General features: G+C 33.7%; 1 protein-coding gene across 1 annotated transcript in view; it reads left to right on the top strand.

The window, feature by feature from the left end:
• GPC5 (glypican 5) overlaps window positions 1-12,769 on the top strand; it is a gene marked incomplete at both ends in the record, with an annotated part of 1,343,473 nt that overhangs the window by 678,291 nt on the left and 652,413 nt on the right. Inside the window, one exon of the mRNA XM_079779628.1 lies at window positions 776-932. Coding sequence (XP_079635754.1) covers window positions 776-932 — 157 coding nt within the window. The remainder of the gene's footprint in view (window positions 1-775; window positions 933-12,769) is intronic.

Genomic DNA, 12,769 nt, shown 5'->3' with positions numbered 1-12,769 from the left:
GTGAAATAGTTTATTATTTATAGTGTCACCTTTTTTTTTTTAAAGGAGTTCAGGCATTTATAATACTATTCAAAAATATTACCAGCACTCTTGTGCTCTAGGGAAAATAGCTATTCCGTCTATTTTGCTCATAAAAATAAATGAAATGCTTGAGAACCAAGAAGTTGGTTAAATTTCTTAACTTACTTGGAGAAATGGAAGTAGGACTTAAGTCTTTTGTTCCAAGGTTTAGTTCTGTGCTATATGCATTGGGCTATGTATTTAATCCAAGAACTAAAGCTAAAAACATATATGTCTAAAATTCTAAATTCTTTTAATGTTTTTCTGGAAGAATAGTATTAGTTTAGTAAATGAATTTTTGAGAAATTTTGGATTGTTGGTTTAAAAACCAGCAGAATATACTGTAATATACTACAAAGGAAGTTGTGTTGCATTGGAGTTTGATTTATTGTGCTTAAACATTGTTTATTCAGAAACAAAGGGTCCTCTAGCCAAACTCTTCATGAGCAAGAAGACCTGGTTTTATTTGCTTTCCAAAGCTTTAGCACAGAGCTAATATTCAGACCATAGCCCTTTTGGCTGTAACACCTTGCACATTATTTATTATTATTTCAGTAGTTTTTACTTTTCTTATACACTTGATTTAGTACAGTGTCTACATCAAAATAGAGCACCCACATAAGAACATAATCCTAATTTCAATATATGTTCCTGAATAGCATTTTTAAATGATTTGAATTTGCTCGTAATAAAAATTTTTTTAATTCATATTTAGTTGTTACAGGGTAGGTCACCCAAACCCGACAAGTGGGAAGTTCACCTGGGCAGTGGCGGCGGCACAGTTGAACAGGTCAGCGGGGACTGTGACGATGAAGATGGCTGTGGGGGATCAGGAAGTGGAGAAGTCAAGAGGACACTAAAAATCACAGACTGTAAGTTCTGATTCTAGTACTTTTTTAAAGAATCAATTTTGAAATATAGTTAAAGATTATTATTATGAATGTAAAGTAATAATGATAGTGAATTTAGAAGCATGCCAGAGGAGTTGAAAATGAAAATGAACCTACTTTTTAGTTATTTAGGACATACATGCTTGGGGTTTTGTTTATTTTTAACTTATGGCTTTAAATGGTGATAACATTTTTGTAGGAGAAACTAGTGAATGATCGTCAGTTCTGAGAATTAAAGGTTTTAAAGTGAGATCATCCTGAGGGCATGATCAAACTAGTAACTAGTATGGTGGATAATAAATGTATATTGGTGAATAATGTTAAACGGGGATGGCTAAGGCCTATAAATAAATACTACATTTTAATGTTATCATGCCATAATATCAAAATATTTTATTTAATAGATTTTCATTATAGTCAAATTGCAAAGGAATTGGTTAACTGTATGTTTGTTATGGGGAAAAAAAAAAAACTTACTTGGATTTAACTCTTATGAATTTGGTCTTCCAAAAATGCTCACCAATCATTCACTTTGTCTTGATTGTATGGGTTTGGAAAACACTTCTGGTGTAGCTGGACCGATCAATATCACAAAAGATGGAATTGCCAAATTAAACAAAAATCACCAAATGAATTCAGTTTCCTTGTGTTAACATACAAAATGAGGAATATACATTCTCTACCCTCAATTGTTATATATATATACATTTGTTTACATGGGTGAGACAACCAAGGTCATCAACTGAGAAATGTGTGAAAGTGAATGTACCCAGAGCAGCTAACTTTCAAGTCCTCATTTACCTCAGGTCATACCAAAGATAATTACTTTATAAAGTAATCTCTGGACCTGTGCCCTCTGTGGAGACTGGCCTAGTCCCCCTCTAAACCACAACAGGCTATTTTGAATCTATTGGACATGTCCTTTCATGGTGGGAGAAGATTTTATTTGCTTTTTATTCTCTTGTAGTTAATTTAGAACACTACTAATGTTTCAAGCACCAATGCCCCATTCCTTCTAGCACCTTATTAATAAGCCAAACATTGGATAAAGGAGTGGAAGCCAAAAGAGGTGTAAAATCAAAGCTAAAAATTAATACAAAGAAATATGTTTTTCTGTTAAACACAGTAATAAATTTAACATAAAAGGTAAATGGATTTAGTACACTTGGTGCAGCAACTGAACCAAAGGCCACAAAATTTAATGTATTAATACAATTAATACAATTTCCTAGTGAAAATTAAATATCTTCTACTCTTGTAGGAACAGATAAGGATATGTGTTTTTGTTATTGGGTTTAATACAGTTTATCACAAGAAGAAAAAAATGACAACAAAATGGTTTTATTACAAAAATTTTACTAAGAGTTAAAATGTCCTCCACTATACTTTAAAATTATGATACTTATCTATTAAGATACTATTGAGTAATCTTTCATTTTTATCCTCTCCTTAGTACTGATATGTACTATAATTTCATTGCCATTTGAATATTAAGGCATAGCCGAAACCGGTAAAAAGTATTAGAAAAATAGCTTAGGTTGAAATTTCATTCTAATATAGATTGTGAGTGTGTGTGTATATATACAGAATTAGCAATTTTATAGGAATTTTTCACCCCTGAGCTTATTTATAAGCTCAAGAACTTGTTATGTATAGATAATCCTTTTTTGTTTGTTTCACAAGAGAAGTAGAGACAATGGAGGATATTCATCTCCTAATAGTTTTCTCACAGAACCATACCTGTCAAAGTGGCAAGAATGAATTTTTACTTCCAAAACCCTGTTTTCAATTACTACTGAAATGGACAGATATGATACAAGCAACTATCCATCAGATTTGGGAAGATTTAAGATATACATTGTTTTCAGCAAAAAATCCACATCTGCTATCAATGGCTGGTTATGTTTCTAAGAGTTTATAGCTGTTGCCTTTCAATTTTTAATAAGTGGTTAAGAAGCCACTGTGGAAAGCATGCTGAAATAGAGAGGGACAGGGAGAGTAGCAAAGGTAGGTCATATTTCTGTTTTCATAAAGCACTATAATATTTTTCCTGTGTTTGGCTAGTTTTCTATGTTGGTAAAGCAAGTTAACACATAGTTTTACATGGTCTTACTGACTTTAAAATATTGTTCTCTACAAAGCTTACCAGGGTGTCCTTTGTGTTTAGAACTTGAAATACACCATTATTTCTACCTTACATTGATATTTATTCTTTGTAAAATACAACATAAGTTGAACACAGTTCATTTGCCACCTCAAAAATGAGTTTCTTTATATAATAAGGAATAATTGTGTCATGTAAATGTAATGATTTTGCTCAATTTGTGCAAATGTCCAGGTTGTTAAATATTTTACTGTCACTTGAATCGATTTTCTATTTCATTTGTATCCCTCCTGTAGACTATTATTAAATGTAAACTGTCATGTTTCTCATAAAACACAGCTACTTATGTAGTGTTCTCACAGAGGAAATTGAAAATATTTTCTTATTTCAGTGGAATAATTTTAAAATCCCAATGTTACAGAAACTTATTTTATATTTTTATTTATTGAATTTGGGTTATTTACATAGGTTTGTATATTTCACTGGTAGCCTGATTCATAGGATTGAAATGGTTTTAAGCCTTCATTTCAGTTCACCTCTGACACCTGCCATCTTTTCAAAGTACCTAATTGACGCAGGTTCTAAACCCCAGTGGAAAAACGTTCTTTTAGCCATAACAAGTTGATTCAGATACCAGGCTTTCACAAATAGTAGGGTGATTTTAAGTCTTTGAATTGTCTTCACCTTTGCCTATTGTCATATTCATCATTGCACATACAATATGACAACTAAGTCTGTTAAGTGTGTGTTCATATGACTTATTTCCCAGAGGCGTTCTCAACATGCCTCTGCAGAGTAGTTAGATATGGGTCTATAGAGACTGGTGTATTCAGAGTACCTAGGCCCTCCTGCATAACCTCTTATTCACTCACCCAAAGCCTATCTTTATAAGGACTGTTTACCAGTAGGTTCTTCTTATCTCATGACACATTCTTTCTCTTCTCTTTAATGGGTTCTCCTCATCTTCCCAGATTCTAAATATTTAAAGAATCCAGGACTCAGATCTCAAGCCTTTTGTCACCTCTATTCTCAACTCTTCCCTGTTCTACAAACTACGCACTGCATCATAACAGCGATAATGACATGGTTCCTGCCATTGATAGCACTGTCCAGTTTCCTCTTCTATGTGTTATCTCAGGAAGTAGGCTTAGCAAAACAGAAATTATTAAACTTCAATGATATTAACTTAGAAATAGAGAGATAACACATTGGAATATCAAGTTACCGAATCTATAAAAAAAATGTTGGCTGATCTTCTATAGCCAATAAATCAAACGTGTTTGTTCTATTGTTTATGTTGTATTTTTGGATTTGTTACTTAGTAACTAACCTTAGAAGAGCCTCTGCCAATGACCTTGGAAGAGAATAGTGCATTTCACATGCATAGTACAATGAAAATGATATTTTGTTAGCCACTGAAGAATAACTGTAAATTGACCCTGGAACTATATGCATTTGAACTGTGCAAGTCCATTTATAGGCAGATTTTTTTTCAAGAAATACATACAGTACTATAAATGTATTTATGATTTTCAATAACATTTTCTTTTCTCTAGCTGACTTTATTATAAAATACAGTGTATAATATATGTAGCATACAAAATATGTGTTAATCAACTGTTTATATTATTGGTAAAACTTCTGGTCAACAGAAGGTTATTAGTAAAGTTTTTAGGAAGTCAAAAGTTATATGTGGATTTTCATGGGGGTTGGTGGCCCTAACCTTCACATTGTTCAAGGATGAACTATAGTTAGTAATATCATAGCCCCCCTTATCCACATACAGTTTTGGGGTATTCAGTTACCCTTGGTCAACCATGGTCCAAAAATATTAAATGGAAAATTCCAGAAATAATCCATAAATTTTCAATTGCATGCAATTTTGAGTAGCATAATGAAATCTCACAGCATGGCACTCTGTCTGATGGGAGACATGAATCATCCTTTTGTCCATTGTATCCACACTGTATATGCTACCCACGGTTACTTACTTACTAGTAGTAGCCAACGTGAGGATCAGATTGACTGTTGCAGTATTACAGTGCTTGTGTTGAAGTATCGCTTATACTAGACTAATACTACGTCACATTGCCTATGTCATTCTGTCATTCACCTCTCTTCATCTCATCACGTAGGCATAGTGTCATCTCACATCATCATAAAGGTGAGTACAGTACAATAAGATATTTTGAGAGAGAAAGAGGCACCATATCAACATAACTTTTTATAATATATTGCACTAATTATTCTATTTTATTATTGTTGTTAACTCTTACTGTGCCTAAGATATAAATTAAACTTTGTCATAGGTGTGAATGTATAGGAAAAAATAGTATATACAGGATTTGGTACTCTGTGGTTTCAGATATCCACAGGAGTCTTCAAATGTATAAAGTGGGGGGACTTCTCTACAGGATTATAGAGTGAGTGAAAATTCTTGGCTTTCTCATACTTATTTTCATGATAAATCACCTTCACTTCAAACTTTCACGTAGGAATTGAGATTAGAAAGAACTCAAAAACATACTATCAGTGGCATTTTCTTTAGAAAATGCAATCTTTACTTTTATTTCCAGAACTACTATAATTATGTATTTATTCATATCATATAAATTATTTTGTATTATTTTATGTTGTCTAGTTGATTATTTTTAAATTTAAACACAAATTATTTCAAACAGGTAATGCAAGCATATAAAATTTGTTTCCATTAATAACAGTTTCAAATATGTATATTAAAAGTGTGTAGTCTTTATAAAATGAAAGTTTTATCAAATTTCATTAAAGTGTATTCAGCTTACTTTGCAAAGTGTTGACAAATAGCCTATTAATGAATTATCCCAAATATAAGAAAAACTACTGAAAATAACTAAGTAGCTTGTTGTGTTTACCTTATTTAATTACACTAAAAATAAATCATCTTTATAAGGTTACTTAGATTCGAGCCTTTCTGACATAGTGAAAATAATCTTGAATAATGACTGTACACTTTGATTTATGCAGGGCAGGGCAAAGTACATTTACAGTTGTTCATGTGAAAAAAATAATACCGTAATTAATAAATAATAATACAAGAATAAACTGTTTCAGGTACTCACATCTATAAACCTACTTTTGCCCCACCCTGTATTTTACAAGTGCCTAATACTGAAAGGTTATATAAAACCCTGCATAATAAATCAGAAAATTTCACAAAGAAACACGTCCTCATCCTGTAGAATGCCCCAAATTGTAAAACTTTGAAGTTGTCGTTCACTGCAGTTTTTACACTAATGATGAAAATTATACTAACTAGAACTGAAGTATATGCTGAAGTTAAATATATTTCAATTAATATATAATCACTATGAATATTATTCTGATTATACATTTCCATTTTGGTCTTTAAATAATTGAGACTCATCCTGGCTGCTTGCTATTTTGTTAACAAGATTATTTAATGGAATCTGGACATCTAATGAATCATCTAAAGTCATTTTTCATTCTCTTGAAAAGTTATATATCACATTCATGAATTTAAATAATAGAATTGAAATAAAAGGGTTTGTCCTTGAATGCCTAAGAAATGATTTTCATTGCTTTGGCTTAGACACAGAACTGATGTTAAATCACTGAGGTGAAAAGGAATGACTGATTAGTGAAAGCTTGAGGAGCCTCCTAGCATGCATTCCAGATCAGCCACCTATTCTGCAAATCTCATAACTAAATCTATACCCCACCAGAGGACATAAAACAAAGTTATGGTCTGTTTTGACTAGGACAGTGTTAAGTGTAACTGTATGATCACTAAAGGAAGAACAAATTTAAAATTTAAGAGCATATCATCAGATATATTTTATTATGACTTGCTCAAATTCATATAGGTGACCATAAAGCCAAAAAAGAAGCCATATTTATATTCAGGTCTATTTTTATATCATTCTGTTGCAAATAAACAGAATGCTTACCAAAATTGGTATAGTCTCCCTCAGGATTAATTGCTAAAATGCATCATGTAGGAACAAGTTGGATATACTTTCAGCTCTTTAATAACTTCCATACCTCTCCTGCGTAGAAAGAATAGTTTCATATAGCTTATTGACCAATTAAGTGCTCACTAACTATAAATAATTAAAATAAATAGTAGAGCATGTGATCTGGGCCCAAAGCTTCTCAAACTCTCTTGTGTATACAGATATGTATGCAAATCTCTCTGGGGGTTCCTGTTAAAAAGCCGAGTATGATACAGGAGATCTGAAGTGGGGCATTCCTTATGTGCTCCCAGAGGATGGCCTTGCTGCTGGTCGATAGAACAGAGTGTAAGGAACAAACGTGTATGCCCTTGTTTATTAAAGCACTTATTTATTGGCATCTCTAAAATAAGTCTCTATGAAGCAGCATGAAGAACTCTTATAAAAACACTACAATATTCGCATTACAAGAAAGCATCATATGCAATAGGACATTGGGAATATAAAACCATCAGGCTGGGAGTGGTGACTTCTCCTATATGATTTTTGGTAGCAGTTTCAGTTTGATTGTTTTAGCCTGGAGTTTACTTTACCTCTATTTTTAAATAATTTTTTCCCTTTTCTTTTTTTTTAATACCTCCAATCTCATTTCTGAATTTTTCTAATTCTGACTTATGTTATTATTTTATATTATGTTATTATTTGATATTCTTTTCTTAGTTCCTTACAGCTCATTTTGATGTGGTATATTAAAACGGTGGTCTATATTTTGAACATGTCTTACTGGTGAGCTTTCACTGTAGAGAATACTTTATTATAATCTTAATGGGAGTTGATCACAATCCTTTTCTGTTGCTTATTTTTATGTAAATTTATATTTTCTAAATTTCTATAAGGAGGCTTGATTTACTAGTAGATGGGTTTTCTAGATTTATTTAGTTCACGGTCCCACTGTGTTCATGTATTGTTTAAAAAATACGGTGACTTGTTTTCTGAGCTATTCTAGCTTGTCCCCTCCCCTATATTTATTCATATTTTCTCTTTCCTAATTCTCCTTTGCTCTTGTCCCACTAATTCTTGACCCCACTTCCAGCAGTTCCTCTTCGATATAGATAGACCCTCTCAAGGTAAGGCAGAGTTGCCAGATTAGTTGTGAGAGTTTAAAAGGTTTCAGAAGATGCAGCCCCGAAGCCTTATATCAGGGTCTTCACACTCATCCACTGTTAGGATGAGCACTCCTCTCCCAGTTCTCTGCTGTTTTCGATTTGATTTCCAGTGAGTATCTGTTGACTATTTTGCTTTTGTTTGGTTTCAGGTCTGTAACCTGCTGTGTTGCTTTCAGTGCTTTCTCTGCACGCATGATGGTAGCATGTAGGTTTATGGTTCTTGGTAGTATGCCCTCATTCATTGTATTTTGAGGTTCATGAGGGTAACTCATGAGATGGGTTGTACATGGTTTCCACGTTATTTTGATTTTACCACTTAATTGTTCTGTTTATTTCACATAAGGATTTGGGAGTTTCCAAAAGCTATAATGCAACGACTACTACTATCTTCCCTGAATCTCCCAGATTGTTTAAAATGTTTATGGAAACATTGATGATCTTTTTTTCTCTTTGGTTCTGTTCCTTGACATGCCATGCATGCAAGCATACATACATGTATTTTCACATATGTGAAAAATATATAGCAGTGCTTTTCAAATTTCTATGTCACCAATAGTCTTTCTGCTAATGAAATACACTTCATTTTAATTGAGATATGAATATACTACGATGCATTGTCTATTGTTTTCTAATTTAATTATTATAAGCACTGTTACAGGAAATCACCTTTATCCACTTGAGTATAACTTACTTCAGATAATAAAATTCATTTTCAAAATCATCTTATCAATTACACAAACACTATAGGTGAACTCATTTTTTAATGTTTTTGGCATAATTACATATCCTCAGACTTTTTAAGTTTCCAAACTTTTGGATATAATGATTAAAAAATATATTTGTGTATTAAAGAAAAAGTGTACCAGACAGAATTGAACAGGAAAGGAAGTCCTTATTCAAAACTACTGAAATAGGAGTCAAGACTTTGCAATGTAAGGAAATTGAACTCAACTCTACTGAAACAAAATGTGGGATAGTTTTAATTGCTGGGGTGGGCCACAGGAAAGGTACTGGGAGAGGGTGGGGGGTAGCCTTTGGTCTATGTGATCAGGCCATATGCTTTTGCTAATGACACTTATCAAGGTTAGGCTCCTACCCATTCACAGAAATGGACAGATTGAGACCCTATCTTTCTTTTTATTTTTTCTTTATTGATTAAGGTATTACATATGTATCCTTATCCCCTCATCGCCCCCCACTCATGCCTTCACCCCCCTGGTATCTGTGTCCATTAGTTAGGCTTATATGCATGCATACAAGTCCTTTGGTTGATCTCTCCCCCTTAACCCCAACCTCTTCTACCTTCCCTCTGAGGTTTGACAGTCTGATGGATGCTTCTCTGTCTCTGGATCTGTTTTTGTTCATCGGTTTATGTTGTTCATTATATTCCACAAATGGGTGAGATCATGTGATATTTATCTTTCTCTGACTGGCTTATTTCGCTTAGCATATGGTCTCTAGGTCCATCCATGCTGTTGCAAATGGTAAGAATTCCTTCTTTTTACCACAGCGTAGAATTCTATTGTGAAGCTCTACCACTGTTTTTTAATCCACTCATCTGCTGACGGGCACTTAGGCTGTTTCCAAATCTCAGCTATGGTAAATTGTTCTGCTATGAACATAGGGGTGCATATATCCTTTCTGATTGGTGTTTCTAGTTTCTTGGGATATATTCCTAGAAGTGGGATCGCTGGGTCAAATGGGAGTTCCATTTTTAGTTTTTTGAGGAAACTCCATACTGTTCTCCACAGTGGCTGCACCAGTCTGCATTCCCACCCACAGTGCATGAGGGTTCCTTTTTCTCTGCATCCTCGCCAGCACTTGTCATTTGTTGATTTGTTGATGATAGCCATTCTGACAGGTGTGAGATGGTACCGCATTGTCGTTTTGATTTGCATCTCTCAGATGATTAGTGACTTTGAGCATGTTTTCATATGTCTCTTGGCCTTCCTTATGTCCTCTCTCAAAAAGTATTTATTTAGGTCCTTTGCCCATTTTTTGATTGGGTTGTTTATCTTCCTTTTGTTAATTTGTATGAGTTCCCTGTAAATGTTAGAGATTAAACCATTATCGGTGATAACCATAACAATTAGACAAGAAGACAAAACAAAAGGTATCCAAATTGGAAAAGAAGAGGTAAAACTGTCATTATTTGCAGATGGCATGATACTGTACATAGAGAACCCTAGAGACTCCATCAATAAATTATTATACTTAATAAATCAATTCAGCAAAGTAGCAGGATACAAAATTAATGCCAAGAAATATATGGCATTTCTATATACCAATAGTGAACTTACAGAAAGAGAGACTGAAAAAAAAAATTTCATTTACCATTGCACACAAAAAAAATTAACATACCTAAGAATAAACTTAACTAGGAGGTAAAAGACCTGTACTCAGAAAACTACAGGACACTGAAAAAAGAGATAGAGGAAGACATAAACAGATGGAAGAACATACCGTGTTCATGGATTGGTAGAATCAACATCATTAAAATGTCCATCCTACCCAAAGCAATTTATAGATTCAATGCACTCCCCATTAAAATACCAACGACATATTTCACAGACCTAGAATGAACTCTCCAAAAATTCATCTGGAATAAAAAAAGACCCCAAATAGCTGCAGCAATCCTGAGAAAGAAGAACAAAGTAGGTGGGATCTCAATACCAGATTACAAAGCCACTGTTCTCAAAACAGCCTGATACTGGCACAAGAACAGACATATAGATCAATGGAATAGAATAGAAAACCCAGATATCGACCCAAACCACTATGCTCAATTAATATTTGACAAAGGAGGCAAGAGCATACAATGGAGTCAAGACAGTCTCTTCAATAAATGGTGTTGGGAAAATTGGACACACACATGCAAAAAAATGAAACTAGACCACCAACTTACACCATACACAAAAATAAACTCAAAATGAATCAAGGACTTAAACATAAGATGGGAAACCATAAAAATATTAGATTAATCCACAGGCAGCAAAATCTCAGACATATGCTAAAGCAATATCTTCACCAATACAGCTCCTAGGGCAATGGAAACTAAAGAGAAAATAAACAAATGGGACTACATCAAAATAAAAAGCTTCTGTACAGCAAAAACAAAAACAAAAAACACAAAAAAATCAACAGAACAACAAGAAAGCCCCTGCATGGGAGAACAAATTTGCCAGTGTTATCACTGATGAGGCCCTATCTTTCTTGATAATTACATTTCAAAGGAATGGTTCCCAAGTCCTTGACAGACAGTTTTTGGTTGTAAAACTGATAAGAGGAGGGAAGAAGATTTATATCTCAAAGGGGAAGAGAATTTTTATCTCAAGTTTTCTAAGGTAAATCCTCTAAGAAAAGGGAGGTCAAGGAGTTATAGTCAGGAAGGAACCTGACTAAAGTTTAGTGAAGCTGAGGGGGTCTTTCTTGGTTATGTGTGTTTCACTGATTACTGAAGTTGAGCATCACTTTTTGTTTATTGGGCATTTTGTGTTTCATCTTTTGTGGATTGCCTTCTTTTCCTCTTTTCCTATTTTATTACTACTTTGATTTTAAGTTTCTCATTATATATCTAACAGATAATATTTGTCAGTGTATGAATTATAAAAAAAAAATATTGTTTCTGGTATGTATCTCATTTAAATACATCTATGTTGCCTTGATACATTTAAAGTACTCAAAGGGGAGACTGATACTTAAGTAAATACATTAAAATTAACTCTAAAAATAAAAATAAAAATAAAAATGGAATAATATAAAGATGGAGGACACATAAAAAGGAGAATGATAAATTCTATGGTGTTTTATTTTTTGGTTCCTCTCCCTCCCAAGAATAATATCCTAAAAGTTACATCTGAGCTTATTTCCATAGAAGATCAAAGATATCAAAATTAGTCAGGTGGGCAGCTCATTCTTCCAGACAGAGCATTTAAAAAAGCACACATGTTTCAAATATCACAGTGTCTCTATGATGTGTTTGATCTTCCTGAAGCACCACTTTTTGAGGAGGGAATGAGACAGGAGGTTAGCAAAGCCATCAGGGCCTCTACAATGTGGGAGCATACCTAATTGCCCTAGTTATTAGTTCAGAGTTTGTTCTGTAGGAAACAAGGATTTACTCTTCTCCAAAGAATTCCAAAGGAAAATCCTTATATTCAAGGCCCAATACCCAAATAAAATAACTTTCAGTGATGTTCAGATAATAGTTCTATATTGTGCAATCAGCAAGCCCAAAACTAAACTTGTCACATTTCCTTCCAAAGCTATTTCTTCATTTTCCCTTTTTTGGTTGATACACAATCACATGCCATCCTTTTAAGCCAGAAGCTAAGGCATCCTCCTAGGTTCCTTTACTTTCTCACTCCTCACATGTACTTTTCTCACTCCATTGTCTTTAACTGCTAAATTTTTCTGAAATACATTCTCTCTGTCCGATTCCCATTGCTACTTTCTTAGCTTAGGTCTCCAACATCTCTTGCCAGAATTGCTTTTATAAAGTCCTACTCTTTGCTTCGATTTTGTACATCTCTGCCCTGTTGTCAAAGCACTCTGACTGGTAATCAAACCCACAACCCAGGCATGTGCCCTGACTGGGAA

The sequence above is a fragment of the Cnephaeus nilssonii genome (assembly GCF_951640355.1).
Source record: "Cnephaeus nilssonii genome assembly, chromosome: 8".
NCBI classification, from domain to species: Eukaryota; Metazoa; Chordata; class Mammalia; order Chiroptera; family Vespertilionidae; genus Cnephaeus; species Cnephaeus nilssonii.
This window is presented reverse-complemented; position numbering and strand designations above follow the sequence as displayed.